This window comes from Symphalangus syndactylus, chromosome 8, assembly GCF_028878055.3.
Source record: "Symphalangus syndactylus isolate Jambi chromosome 8, NHGRI_mSymSyn1-v2.1_pri, whole genome shotgun sequence".
Lineage (NCBI taxonomy): Eukaryota > Metazoa > Chordata > Mammalia > Primates > Hylobatidae > Symphalangus > Symphalangus syndactylus.
Window position 1 is genome coordinate 52,627,055 of NC_072430.2, and position 14,590 is coordinate 52,641,644.

The following is a 14,590-nucleotide window of genomic DNA, read 5'->3' on the forward strand; positions in this document are numbered from 1 at the left end:
TGTATATACCCACAAAGCTACCATCCAGATCAACATATAGACCATTTCTACCACCTCCAAAGTTTTCCTTATACTGTCTCCCACTGCTACCAGTTGATAACCCCCTAAAGGTGACCACTATTTTTTATTTACTTTTATCATTAAAGTTATTTTTTGCCTATTTGTTAAAACTTTTATACAAATGTAATCATGCAGTATTTACATTTTTGTGTCTGGCCTCTTTTGCTCATGTTTTTGTATTATGTCATATAACCTACATTTTAAGTCATACCATCACATAGCTATTCTCCAAAATTAGTGGAAATCGAATCAAGCCACAATTTAAGAACAATTTGGGAACAAACAAAAAGAAACTTTAGTTTATGAATATGAATATTTCATGAATATGAAAGATGATATGAAACTGATAGCTGCGAACTTATTAGTAGGCTCAAATATGAAATAGCACCATTTGGGGTGGGTTGTTAGATTAGCACTGAAAATTAGTTTTAAAAATACTGTCAGCCAGGTGCAGTGGCTCACACCTGTAGTCCCAGCACTTTGGGAGGCTTAGGAGGGTGGATCACTTGGGCCCAGGAGTTCAAGACTAGCCTGGGCAACATGGTGAAAACCTGTCTCTACTAAAAATACAAAAAACAAGCCGGGCATGGTGGTGTGAGTACTAGGCTGAGATGGGAGAATCACCTAAGCCTGGGAAGTCGAGGCTGTAGTGAGCCAAGATCATGCCACTGTCCACCAGCCTGGGCAACAGGAGTGAGACGCTATCTCAAAAAAAAAAAAAAAAAAAAAAAAAAAAAATTGGCACTTAATATTTGTACACACATTCTCTTGTGCTTTAACATGTATTTTGACTCCTGTAACTGTCTTGTGTGTCTAATCCCAAAGCTATCTGTCTATCTCACACTCACTGAGGGTGATGTTTCAGGAGCCACTGGACAGAATCTTCTGCAGCAAATCTGAGAAAGAAAACTGAAATTACTGCTTTGAAGTGACGGGTTACTCAGAAATACTGAAATACATATTTTTTTTTTTTTTTTTTGAGATGGAGTCTCGCTCTGTCGCCCAGGCTGGAGTGCAGTGGCGCAATCTCGGCTCACTGCAAGCTCCGCCTCCCGGGTTCAGGCCATTCTCCTGCCTCAGCCTCTCTGAGTAGCTGGGACTACAGGTGCCTGCCACCATGCCCGGCTAATTTTTTTGTATTTTTAGTAGAGACGGGGTTTCACTGTGGTCTCGATCTCCTGACCTCGTGACCCGCCCGCCTCGGCCTCCCAAAGTGCTGGGATTACAAGCGTGAGCCACTGTGCCCGGCCTGAAATACATATTCTATAAAATGTAAACTTTTGATTTTGACTCTCATAAAATGTTAAGCCTTTGAATTATTTGTTTAATTAACATGAAACATGTCATTATATTTATAATGTAACTATAAACATCCAGTGTAACTATATATGTCTGCTTAGCCAACTCCTTTCCTGACCTCCAGCCCCATTTGTCCAACAGCCCAAGAGGTATTAATGTGAACAAGTCATAGCAACCTGAAACACATGGCCAATCTTGTCATGTTATTTATTTATTTTTGAGATGAAGTCTCTCTCTGTCGCCCAGGCTGGAGTGCAGTGGCTCAATCTTGGCTCACTGCAACCTCTGCTTCCCAGGTTCCAGCAATTCTCCTGTCTCAGCCTCCCAAGTAGCCGGGATTACAGGTGCCCGCCATCATGCCTGGCTAATTTTTGTATTTTTAGTAGAGATGGGATTTCACCATGTTGGCCAGGCTGGTTTCAAACTCCCGACCTCAGGTGATCTGCCCACCTCAGCCTCCCAAAGTGCTGGGATTACAGGCTTGAGCCACCACACCCGGCTGCCAGTTTTGTCACTTTAATGCTGTATATGGGTGAAGGGCAATCCCAGCCACCTGATCGCCCAAGTCAGACACCTAGGAGCCAATCTAAACAACTGCTTTTCCCTCTCCCTTCACATCCAATCCCCACATCCTATCAATCCTATCCAAACATCCTGTCAATCCTATCTCTTAAGTATTTCTTAGTCCTTTGCCTTTCCATTTTTACCAACCTGGAGTTAATTCTAACTCTCGCTATTGCTTACTTGTATAATTATCTGTAATCCTACAACTAGTCTTCTAATGGATCACCTGCATCTATTCTTCCTCTGCTTGAATCTAGCAGATTCTTTGAATATGCTCAATAAATATTTGTTGAGTACCTACTTAAGAAGTTCTGTAGCTGGCTCCAGAGACCTGAAGATGAATAAGATAGTTCCTGCCACTAAGGAGCTTACTGTCTAGTTGAGGGAGACAGTGAGTACATGAAAAGGGCTTTGGCATTAGACAAATCTTGGTTCAAACTATCAGTTCTGCTACTTACTGGCTATATGACTTTGGTTCAGTTGCTTAATCTCCCTAAGCCTTGTTTCTTCATCTATAAAATGAGGACATTAATGTTCACTTTGCACAGTTGTTTTAAGAATTGGAAAAATATGCAAATATCTGGCACACAATCAGTGCACAACAGATAGTGTCTAGTACTATTAGTTTAGCTATACACTTGTAAGAGTCAGTGTCTTCTTTAATAGAGATTAGAATCAGTTTTTTCTAATTTAGTAATTTTATCTTGTGAGATTCACCATCTATTGCAGCAGGTATAATATGGTCCCATTAATGTAAAACTATATTTCTCTAACTCAAAAAGGCAATTTTATAAAGTAATTAAAAACATGGACTCTGTAAATCAAACAGACCTACATTTAAATAATCTTAGTCACCTCTGAGCTGTGTGATTGGGCTAAGTCACTTAATTTTCCTCAAGTCGCTGAACCCTTTGAAGACTCAGTTTCTTCATCTGTAAATTGGTTAACATGCAGCTGTTTCAAAGAGTTGGTGAACTGATTAACACAGTGTCTGGTCCATATGAAGCAGCTGGTAAGGGTTCAGAGAAAGGCTGTTCACTGAAATGATTGTCCCCTTCCAAATGTCGAAGTTTCAGTGGGTATTTATTCTTTATACTCTTCTGTTGCTTTTTTTTTCCCCCAGGCACATGTAATTTTTATAAAAACTCTAATAAAGTGTTGTTAAAATTTACCTTCTGAACTCAAGAGTTCTGGTTTCATCTTTCCAGTACCACATCCCTAATCGTAATCCCAACTGCTGTAAAACGAAATGATTGCAGCAAAAATAATTAAAAGCTCAATTTACAATCCACATGCCACAATAAACCTTTAACGGTAATTCCTACTTACTAACACACCTTTTAAGTAATAAAAAGGAAACAAAAAACAATAGTTCCTACTAGTCCCTCTTTACACTTTCAATAAGAGTGCAGAATCCTAAAGTGTTAAACTTGAAGCTAGGATTTTATCGCTTTGATTGATTTTAGGTGTGGTTTCAGTAGAACGGCAGGAAGGAGGGAGAGGGAGAAAGGAAGGGAGGAAAGCAGGAAAAGAGGAAAGAAGAGTAGGAAGGGAAGGGCGAAAGGAAGGAAGGAAATTGAGACTACATATAGCTCATCATAGCAATCTACCAATTAATTGAAATTCAGACAATAAACTGATGCCCAGGGCAGCCTCAGCTGTCTGGTTCTGGAGCCTTCCGGGCTCCAACACTGAGACTGCCCTTTACAGGCAGTGGCAAAAAGTTAAGTACACCCTTTTCACCGTGGAAGCTAGCACCCCCCCAGCCTTTCTACCCAGAGCGGGGCTGCTTCCCCCGCAGTAGGTCTCCTTATTTTGCAACCAACCAATTAGAGGTGGTGAGGTGGCATTTCGTAAATATCTAACTACCTGCGCAGGGAGCCAGAATTCAATTCTGACCATCTGTCAAATACACCAGAGGTTTTTTTTTCTAGCCAAATATGGCCAGGTGTCTTAGAGAACCGCCAGCCCGGGGCGAAGGCGACGACCCGCCTCTGGAGGAGGGCGAGGGGAGCGGCGCTGGGAAAGGCGGCGCCGAAAGCCGGTTGGGGGCAGCAGGGCCCGCCTTGCGCCCAACCCGGGTATGGGGGCGACCAAGGCTGCACTTACATCCATCAAGTAAGGGGTCTGCCCACCTAACCGCTTCCTCCTCGCATAAATCTCGGGCACCCGGTACATGGCCTCGCCCTGGCCGCCACACGGCGTCGCCGAGGATACCGCCCGCAGGCGCCTGCACACGGCGGCCCGGGGCGCGGAGCGGGGCGGGGCGTCGCTTCCGTCCTGGGCCGCGCGGGCTGCGGCCGCACCCAGGCTTCTCCCGCGATTTCCAAAGCCCAGCCTGGTGCCCCCTTCCCCAGTCTTAAAAGCCATGGCGACGTATTGGCCTATCCATTGTAAAGCCGCCCAGGGCATAATTCTTCATGGCATTCCAACTGTGAACTTCATAAAGTTACTCACTTTACTGTTTTAATTGGAGTAACTACATTCAGTCCCATAGGGAAGAAAGATCCGTTTCTTCCAAACTTTCATGATTAGCACTATTATTAAGTTCAAATCCAGGATGGACCTAGGTTGATGGGGAGAGCAGGGTTGAGGTGGGGAAGCAGGGTAGCCTCGTGGAAGAGAACATGGGTACGGAAATAAGGTTTTCACAACAGTTGTGCTGCTTAACAAGCTGTGGAATCTAGGACAAGACTACTCTGATCTTGTTTCTGAAAACACCAAATCAGGGGTTATGTGGATTTTTGGAGTGGTGTGTGTAAAGCACCAGTCTTAAGTACTCAAAATTAGTGTTGCTCAAAAACAAAGAACCTTGCTTAGTGTCAATGGGTATTCAATTGACATTTTTACATTTACACTTTTCAGATCATATGTCTTGTAATTCCTTCTTGCAACTGAGTTGATAATGCTGATTCTAGCTGATTTTTTTTCCTTCCAGCTTTAAGTGAGCAATGCTAGATGATGCAACATAATTGAGAATGCCTAGTATATTCTTTTGTATCACCACATCGTAATTGGCATGAGAGGCTAATAAGTAGTGGATATATATTCCCATAAACTTTTAAGTTATGTCAGTAGGCATCCCACTGTTTCTTCTATTCCCACCCTCCCCGTCTCACTACTTGATAATACACAATCACTGGCTACAGTGATTAAATAGTAATCATCTAGATTCATGTTCTGCTCACTTGAGTCCATTCTGGCAGCTGTTCAGTTGGTCCAGGTATATGGAAACCCACCTATATGCTGGCTGCAGACAAGGCTTTCTTACTACAAGATGACATGCTTGAAAAGGAGAATATCCTATATGCCAAGAGCTTTTCACCAAATAGCGAACATAACTTGGGGTGGACAGGACAGGGAAATAATGAGGTAAAGCTCCAGAAAAGATGAAGACAGACCAAGGAATCTGGGTGGCATCCAATCACTACATAATCATTACCGGGAAGACCACACTAGTGGTCAGTAAACCTCTTCAGTTCATCCCAATAATGTGTGGAGAAGTGCTGATAGAAAACTTAAGATCTATATATCTTGTCACAGAATAAACTTAGGCTGTCTAATGTACAAAACTTAGGTAAAAATAAAAGTTGAGAGCCCAAAACAATATCTACTTAAAAATTAAAGGAGAAATTATTTCGCATGTGATAGAGGGGCATAATATTTAAAGGAAAGTTTCATTAACTCTGAAGGGACAATCTTATACTTCTCTATCACCTTACCCCAAACAAAAGGAGGCAGAAAAGATTGTTTTTACATCTCTTAATCATTACAGTACTTATTTTTTAAAGTGACCCACTCATTTCCTAAGGTACATTTTTCACCAATTAGGTTTCTTTTTAAATGACACATTAGAAACTCACAACCAAAACTGGAAATATGATTTTCCCTGTAAAGCAAAATAAATACAATTGATGATATTTAAAGTAAGGATGAAGGTACCTTCTAAATATTTGATAACTCCAAGTGTCCTGTGAGGGAATTTTTTTTTTCCTAATTAAGAGAAACTTAAGGTCATATAACTATCTAAGAGCATATAATATATAACTAAATTGCTGGTCCCAAATTTTAGGTCCAAGATATCAACTGAATATAATTCATGCTAATTCTATAAAAAATATAATGGACAGGTTTTTTTTTTTTTGAGACGGAGTCTCGCTCTGTCGCCCAGGCTGGAGTGCAGTGGCATGATCTCGGCTCACTGCAAACTCCGCCTCCCGAGTTCACACCATTCTCCTGCCTCAGTCTCCTGAGTAGCTGGGACTACAAGAGCCCCCACCACGCCCGGCTAATTTTTTGTATTTTTTAGTACAGACGGGGTTTCACGTTAGCCAGGATGGTCTCGATATCCTGACCTCGTGATCCGCCTACCTTGGCCTCCCAAAGTGCTGGGATTACAGGCATGAGCTACCGCGCCCGGCCAATGAACAGGTTTTTATAGTGTTATAATTCTACCTTAAAAAATTAACTTTCCACAGAAGAAAGCAGCAATGCAAAATTTTGAATTAGCAACTCCACTTTTAAAAAATTATTTTTTTTTTCTGACACTGTACATCTGGAGATGGCAGCTCCTGTTTTGTTTGTTCGTTTGTTTTGTTTTGAGACAGGGTCTCACTCTGTCGCCCCGGCTGGAATACGGTAGCGCAATCTCCGCTCACTGCAATCTCCGCCTCCCGGGCTCAGGTGATTCTCCCGCCTCAGCCTCTTGAGTAGCTGGGACTACAGGGGCACGCCACCACGCCTGGCTGATTTATGCATTTTTAGTAGAGACAGGGTTTCACCATGTTGGCCAGGCTGGTCTCGAACTCCTGACTTCAAGTGATCTGCCCGTTTTGGCCTCCCAAAGTGCTGGGATTATAGGCGTGAGCCACAGCGCCAGCAGCTCCATTTTTGATTGCTTATTTACTAAACCTTAATTCACAGACAACCTAATCTACACTGAAAGAGGGGGAAGAAAGGGCATATGACATCTTAGTATGTTCTAAGGGAAAGACATTTTAACATTAAGCATCACCCTATTAAATTTCAGAAATGCATATACCCTAAAATATTTCCATTTCTAAAGCTATATCAAGGCCAGGTGCAGTGGCTCAGGCCTGTAATCCCAGCACTTTGGGAGGCTGAGGCGGGCTGATGACCTGAGGTCAAGAATTCAAGACCAGCCTGGCCAACATGGTGAAACCCCGTCTCTACTAACAATACAAAAATTAGCCAGGTGTGGTGGTGGGTGCCTGTAATTCCAGCAACTCCGGAGGCTGAGGCAGGAGAATTGCTTGAACCCAGGAGGCGGAGGTTGCAGTAAACCGAGATTGCTCCATTGCACTCCAGCCTGGGCGACAGAAGGAGACTCCAACTCAAAAAAAAAGAGCTATATCAAGAATAAACACTGGGGCCAGGCATGGTGGGTCAGGCCTGTAATCCCGGTACTTTGGGAAGCCAAGGCGGGCAGATCACTTGAGGTCAGGAGTTCAGACCAGCCTGGTCAAAATGGTGAAACCCTGTCTCTACTACATAGTCCCAGCTATTCGGGAGGCTGAGGTGGGAGAATCACTTGAACCCAGGAGACAGAGGTTGCAGCGAGCCATCGTGCCATTGCACTCCAGCCTGGGCAACAGAGCAAGACTCTGTCTCAAAAAAAAGAATAAATACTGGGCTTTTGCCAGGCGCAGTGGCTCACGCCTGAAATCCTAGCACTTTGGGAGGCCGAGGCGGACAGATCAGCTAAGGTTAGGAGTTCGAGTCCAGCCTGGCCAACACGGTGAAACCCTCTCTACTAAAAATACAAAAATTAGCCGGGTGTGGTGGCGTGCACCTGTAATCCCAGCTACTCAGAAGCCTGAGGCAGGAGAATTGCAGGGAGGAGGTTGCAGGGAGGCGAAGAGGCCCCACTGCACTCTACCCTGAGCAACAGAGTGAGACTCTATCTCAAAAAACAAAACAAAACAAAACAAAACTGGGCTTTTTCTAAAGATCCAAAATTTTCCTCAAGGAATTAAATTCTGCTCCTAATTCTGTAACTAATTCAGAAGTTTATTCACACCTATTTATACATTACACAATTGAATATTCCTGCTTCTAAATCCAAACATATATATTCCCTTAACAATTATGACATATGGATGTGAGATATTTTTAAACTTCAATTTAAATCGTGTTCAAAAGCAAGAGGAGCATGCCTCACAGCACAACCTTTATAAACTACATTCAGTTAAAACTAAGAATATGTTATAATTCCACCACTGGAAAATCATAAAAATAGATTTTCTGATTTCATCTAGATAGCCAGGTTGTATTCCTGTTTAAGATTATACATAAAAAAGAAATACTCATTAAGTCTCCATTACATATTGAATGGGTAACATAATAAATATTACATTATACATGTTAAATTTACAGGTGTAAATTGCACTAAGATCTCCTAATGTACAAGTTTTAATGCATTTTCATTATACATATCAAATTAATACTATAAAAAATTTAAAGTGAGTTTGTTTTGAAATTTCACACATCTCAAATACTGTAAACAACCAGTTATGTCTTCGTTTGACAGGTGTCTATATTTGTTCCCTCAAAACAGGGACAACTATGTTAATCAAGCATTCAGATAAGAATTTCAGGTAAGTGGGCTGGCATGTGGCTCACGCCTGTAATTCCAGCACCTGGGGAGGCCAAGGCGGGCGGATCACCTGAGGTCGGGAGTTCGAGACCAGCCTGACAAACATGGAGAAACCCCATCTCTACTAAAAATACAAAATTAGCCGGGTGTGGTGGTGCATGCCTGTAATCCCAGCTACTCGGTAGGCTGAGGCAGGAGAATCGCTTGAACCCAGGAGGCGGAGGCCGAAGTGAGCCAAGATCGAGCCATTGCACTCCAGCCTGGGCAACAAGAGTGAAATTCCATCTCAAAAAAAAAAAAAAAAAGAATTTCAGATAAGTGCCTGTCGGAGAATCCTTAAACTGAAATTTAGCCCCATCCTAACATCAAGTACTTTTTCCACTGTTATTTGACTATGGCTGATCTAACATCTGCTAAGGAGTTCCTAGGCGTTATCAGGTTACAAGTTTCAACTGACCCCTGGAAAGTGAATGGCTACTTTGGTGGCTTTATCTTGGTAATATGCAAATCTCGGTAAATTTGAAAAGAGAGAATTAAATAAGAAACCCTCTCAAGAATGCTAGGAGTTTTACAAATTACTTTTCAAAATAGAAAATGAAGTATCTGCCCAGATTGATGTTAGTATTATAGCAAGTTACCGGAGGTCAGGCCATAGGATCAAAAACTACCAATGGTCATTTTCTGATACTTTAGAAACTAATCTCTTAAGTGAGGTCTAAAATGAATCATACCAAACTGCATTTACAGAAGGACTCCATTATATTTTGAAGTCAGAGCAAGGAATGAACACTTTCAACAAATAAAGGACTAATAAAAGGGTAACAGAATGGGTATTATCTTGGTAAAACTCACAGTAAATGTCACTCTAAAGCTACTATTAACCTGATTTTGTAGTACCATAGTAGTTTGTCACATATTTATGCCTGTAGTCCATGAAACACCCTTAAATGCTCATTGCTGAAAAATTTCCACCAATGTTACACCAGCACTGATAAATTGGAGTTATCTTTAGCTTTTCAGAGTATAAAAGCAGTTTCCTTTAAAAAAAAGGTTAAGTTTATTTTGAAGCAATTTCACTGTTGGCTATTTATCTTCCTCCCCCCTACCCAAATGAGGCTTGCTAAAAAGGAAAAAACAACAACAACAACAAAAAATACCTTATATGTACTTAGGAGTCAACTCTTGTATGAAAGGGTCATTACTAAAGGCCAGTATTCTTAGGCTAACTTCTTACCCAGTTTTAAAATTATTACTCATTCCATTATTCATAAAATTAATCTCTCTGAATGACATAGATGGGGGTCCACTACTAAATTGAAGATAAAGCTTTCATAACTATTGTCTTATGAGCAACATGAAGCAAACCTGTATCATGTGGAAAGATATCAAAATGTCTATGTGCAGTAAAAACATTAGGTTAACTATGCATTTTCCTATTGGTTTTACTGAATTTCTCCCAAGTTCTCCTTACAGAGAGTAAGAAAAGAGTAGTCATGTCATTTCACTAAAAATTAAAAATGAATTCCTTTCTCTGAAGGATGTGAATTTTAAAGATTAAGTCCAGGATAGTGGATCACCAAAGGGTTGCAATATTCCTATCTATAACAATCTCATATTGGATATGGAGGAAAATGGACAAGTTGTATATTAACAAAATACAAGACTATCTAGTACAGTTAGCCTTTTAAAAAAGAAATCTATTGTAGTGATTTAAGGCAAGTATTGCAAAAGCATTATGATCCCCAAACCAGAAAAAAAAAATAATAATTATGTTTCCCTACCCAAGTAATTCTAACTGCGGGAAACATGTTATTAGAATTTGCCATAAGCTCAGAAGTTGAGCTGTTTTACTAGAAAATTAAACAAGTTTGACTAAATTTATACTCACTATTAAGTCACTTGAAAGCTTGCCTGCTGTCTCTTGTTTCAGGCTCCTGTATGTCACAAAATTAATTTGTTTCCATACTTCCTTTGGCAATTACAAGACAACTTCTGCCCAGCTTTTGTTAAAGGCTCATTTTACACTTAACCCCAGAATATAGCTCATATTTTCCTGGAATATTCAGGTGAATTTTCATTTGGACACTTAAGCTGTATGAGTTTGAGTACACTAGGAAGACCCCCAGTCAGGTTTCTGTATTTAAGGGTGGGTGAAGTTTACCCAGATTCTTCTCCCCTTAAGTTGTTGGAATTCAAGGCAGCACCCTCATCTGGGAATTAAACAAGTTTGGTTAGATAAATTTCACATCATACTAACATCTTAAAAGACTAATATGGGTAAAATATAAAGGAAGGAAAATTGAAAACTCCAAGACAGTAACTTTGAGATCAATTTCAGCTTTACTTTACATTTGCCTTTATGAATTTGTTTGCAAAAAGTATACCTGTCCTTAACATTACTGCAATGTTCAGTTTAGTTTTAAAGTAGTACATAAAAATAAACAATTTTAAGCTCCTATATATTTTATTGTTTCCAAGCTTCTATAGAACAGGTGTGCAAACTTCAGGTTTCTCATCTCAAACAAATCTCCATGCACGAACTAATCAAAAATGCTCAAGTCAGCAAACACGCAAAATGCATTAAAGAGAAACCTCAAATGTTTTTTAAAAACAAACTTTGGAACTAACCTTTTATAATTAAACTAAGTTGTTGCACCTCTCCTTTCATTTGCATATGCCAAAGACTTCCAACAATAGATCTCGTACTTGGCACAAGGACATTTCAAAGAAACAAACAAACAAACAAACAAACAAAAAGCGAGAGAGAAAGGCAAAGAGGTTTACGCTGACGAGTGCAAGCTTAGTCCACTTCTTCGATGGTGGGTCCCCCGGAGGCTCCTGAACCGCCGCCGCCGCTACCGCCGCCAGGACCGCCTTGGTAAAGTTTGCTGATGATGGGGTTGCAAACTCTTTCGAGCTCTTTCTGCTTGTGTTCATACTCATCTTTCTCTGCCATCTGGTTTCGGTCGAGCCAGTTGATCACCTCCTGACACTTGTCGAGGATCTTGTTTTTGTCCTGCTCGCTAATCTTGCCCCTCAGTTTCTCGTCTTCCACCGTCTGCTTGATGTTGTAGGTATAGGACTCCAGGGCGTTTTTGGCCGCGACTCGGTCGCGATTCGCCTCATCTTCCGATTTGTACCGCTCCGCCTCCTGCACCATCCGGTCAATGTCGTCCTTGCTCAGACGACCTTTGTCGTTGGTGATGGTGATTTTGTTTTCCTTACCGGTGCTCTTGTCGGCGGCAGTAACGTTAAGGATGCCATTGGCGTCAATGTCGAAGGTAACCTCGATCTGGGGGACCCCGCGAGGCGCAGGGGGAATCCCGGTCAGGTCGAACTTGCCCAGCAGGTTATTGTCCTTGGTCATGGCCCGTTCGCCCTCGTATACCTGCACCAGCACGCTGCTCTGGTTGTCCGAGTAGGTGGTGAAGGTCTGCGTCTGCTTGGTGGGGATCGTGGTGTTCCTCTTGATGAGTGGGGTCATGACACCGCCAGCTGTCTCGATGCCCAGCGACAACGGGGTCACGTCTAGCAGCAGCAGGTCCTGCACATTCTCCGATTTGTCGCCGATGAGGATGGCCGCCTGCACCGCGGCGCCATAGGCCACCGCCTCGTCGGGGTTGATGCTCTTGTTCAGCTCCTTGCCGTTGAAGAAATCCTGCAGCAGCTTCTGGATCTTGGGGATACGAGTGGAGCCGCCCACCAGCACGATCTCCTGGATCTGGCCCTTGTCCAGCTTGGCGTCGCGCAGCGCCTTCTCCACCGGCTCCAGGGTCCCGCGAAAGAGGTCGGCATTGAGCTCCTCGAAGCGGGCGCGGGTGATGGACGTATAGAAGTCCACGCCCTCGTAGAGCGAGTCGATCTCGATGCTCGCCTGCGTGGACGAGCTCAGGGTGCGCTTGGCACGCTCGCAGGCGGTGCGCAGCCGCCTCACGGCGCGCTTATTGGGCCCAATGTCCTTCTTGTGCTTGCGCTTGAACTCCTCCGCCAGGTGGCTCACCATGCGGTTGTCGAAGTCCTCACCGCCCAGGTGGGTGTCGCCGGCAGTGGACTTCACCTCGAAGATGCCATCCTCGATGGTCAGGATGGACACGTCGAAAGTGCCACCGCCCAGGTCAAAGATGAGCACGTTCTTCTCGCCGCCTGCGCAGCCCTTCTTGTCCAGGCCGTAGGCGATGGCCGCCGCCGTGGGCTCGTTGATGATGCGCAGCACATTGAGCCCCGTGATGGTGCCCGCGTCCTTGGTGGCCTGGCGCTGCGAGTCGTTGAAATAGGCCGGGACCGTTATGACCGCGCTGTGTACCTTGCCCCCCAGGTAGGCTTCCGCGATCTCCTTCATCTTCGTGAGAACCATGGAGGATATCTCCTCCGGGAAGAAGGTCTTGGTCTCCCCCTTGTACTCCACTTGCACTTTGGGCTTGCCTCCCTCGCTCACCACCCGGAACGGCCAGTGTTTCATGTCCGACTGCACTGTGGCATCCTCGAACTTCCGTCCAATCAGCCTCTTGGCGTCGAAGATGGTGTTGGTGGGGTTCATGGCCACCTGGTTCTTGGCTGCGTCGCCGATGAGGCGCTCGGTGTCTGTGAAGGCCACGTAGCTGGGGGTGGTGCGGTTGCCCTGGTCGTTGGCGATGATCTCCACCTTGCCATGTTGGAAGACCCCCACGCACGAGTAGGTGGTGCCCAGGTCGATGCCGATAGCCGGGCCACGGGCAGACATCTTGACTGAAAGGCGAGCGACGTTAGGACGCGAAAACCAGGGAGATGAACTTCGTGGAGTCAACTAACGGTCACCTCGCACCAACCACCACGGGCACTACCAGCAACTCAGCTCCCCGCGCCCAGTTCCCAGCTCTTATAGCCGCCTCTGGGAACTCCCAGACCCAATCCGCTCCTGGGACCGCCCTCACAAACTCTTCCAGCTCCACCACAGGCTTGCCTAGGTCGGAGTGACTGGCCCATGGCCCAACAGATTTCAAGTTGGGCGAGGGGCGGGACTCCGGTCCCTGCCAGGAGACAGAGGGGCGGCCGTTATGTAAATAAGGTTCCTCCCTGACTCTCGGCAGCCGGGCCGTGGCGCCTCGCGCGCCTCCTGCTGCTGGCTGGCGTTAGGCGCGCGCTCCCAGAGCCAGGTGTACGCGCTTTTTCGCGGTCTTTGCCCTAGCCGATGTGCATCGGATTGGCAGCGCACGCGGCCAATGAGCAGCGCGGACTGAGGCGTGGCACGGGGAGGAGGCGTGGAAGGGGAACCTGGTGAGGAGAGCCACCGGGAGAGTTCGCTCAATTCCTGAGGTTTTAAATGCAGTTCAGTGCTAGGGTGCCGACTCACTGAGCACGCAGGGGCGGAGGAATTCATTCTGAGTTGGTTGCATCGAAGAAATACGGCTCGAGCAGCTTGTTTTCCCCCGCGCCGTCCAAGGGGAGGGAATAGGGAGTTGGCGTGGCTGGGGTGGGGGGTGAGGGCGGATCCCTTGGTCTGGGATTCAAGAAAAGAAAAAGTCTGAACCAGCGGTCGGCCTCCCGGGATTTTATGGTGCGTGCTTCGCTGCGTCTCAGTGGTTGTGAACGCTCGATTAAAACTGCCTGGCTGGGGCCGGGCGCAGTGGCCAACGCCTGTAATCCCAACACTTTGGGAGGCCGAGGCGGCGGGATCACGAGGTTAAGACCGCGAGACCATGCCGGCCAACATGGTGAAAGCCCGTCTCTACTAAAGATACAAAAATTAGCTGGGTGTGGTGGGGTGTGCCTGTAGTCTCAGCTGCTCGGGAAGCTGAGGCAGGAGAATCGCTTGAACCCGGGAGGCAGAGGTTGCAGTGAGCCGAGATCGCGCCACTGCACTCCAGCCTGGGCGACTGAGCGAGACTCCGTCTCAAAAAAAACAAAACCAAAAAAAACCCCACTGCCTGGCGGGCGGAGAGAACCCGAGCCCAGGGCGAGGCCCACCGTTTTCTCGCGCCGCGTGAGAGCGGCTGGCGGGACGGCAGACGAGTGTGGCGGCGACTCGTCCTCCGAGGAGCCTGCATTTAAACCCTTCCTGCCTCACTCTTCCTT

At 45.1% G+C, this 14,590-nt stretch overlaps 2 protein-coding genes across 4 annotated transcripts in view; both read right to left on the minus strand.

The window, feature by feature from the left end:
- PPP1R36 (protein phosphatase 1 regulatory subunit 36) overlaps positions 1-4,167 on the minus strand; it is a 37,520-nt gene extending 33,353 nt beyond the window's left edge. For 2 of the 3 annotated variants that reach the window (XM_063644531.1, XM_055289109.2), the window contains exons 1-3: positions 4,033-4,167; positions 3,096-3,160; positions 909-956 (exon numbers count right to left, since the gene is read on the minus strand). In XM_063644531.1, the coding sequence (XP_063500601.1) occupies positions 909-956; positions 3,096-3,160; positions 4,033-4,101 (182 nt within the window). In that variant the 5' untranslated portion in view covers positions 4,102-4,167. Of the gene's footprint in view, positions 1-908; positions 957-3,095; positions 3,161-3,792; positions 3,904-4,032 lie in introns of those variants that run through there. The other variant, XM_063644530.1, reaches the window with a different exon arrangement.
- Positions 4,168-10,860: 6,693 nt separating this feature from the next.
- HSPA2 (heat shock protein family A (Hsp70) member 2) lies at positions 10,861-14,590 on the minus strand. The gene has a single exon (XM_055289110.2). It carries the CDS (start codon positions 13,257-13,259, stop codon positions 11,340-11,342), a length of 1,920 nt encoding a protein of 639 aa, XP_055145085.1. The 5' UTR covers positions 13,260-14,590; the 3' UTR covers positions 10,861-11,339.

Bases quoted from the DNA above. Each gene is read 5' to 3' on its own strand.
- HSPA2 (XM_055289110.2), bottom strand. From the start codon at position 13,259: ATGTCTGCCCGTGGCCCGGCTATCGGCATCGACCTGGGCACCACCTAC.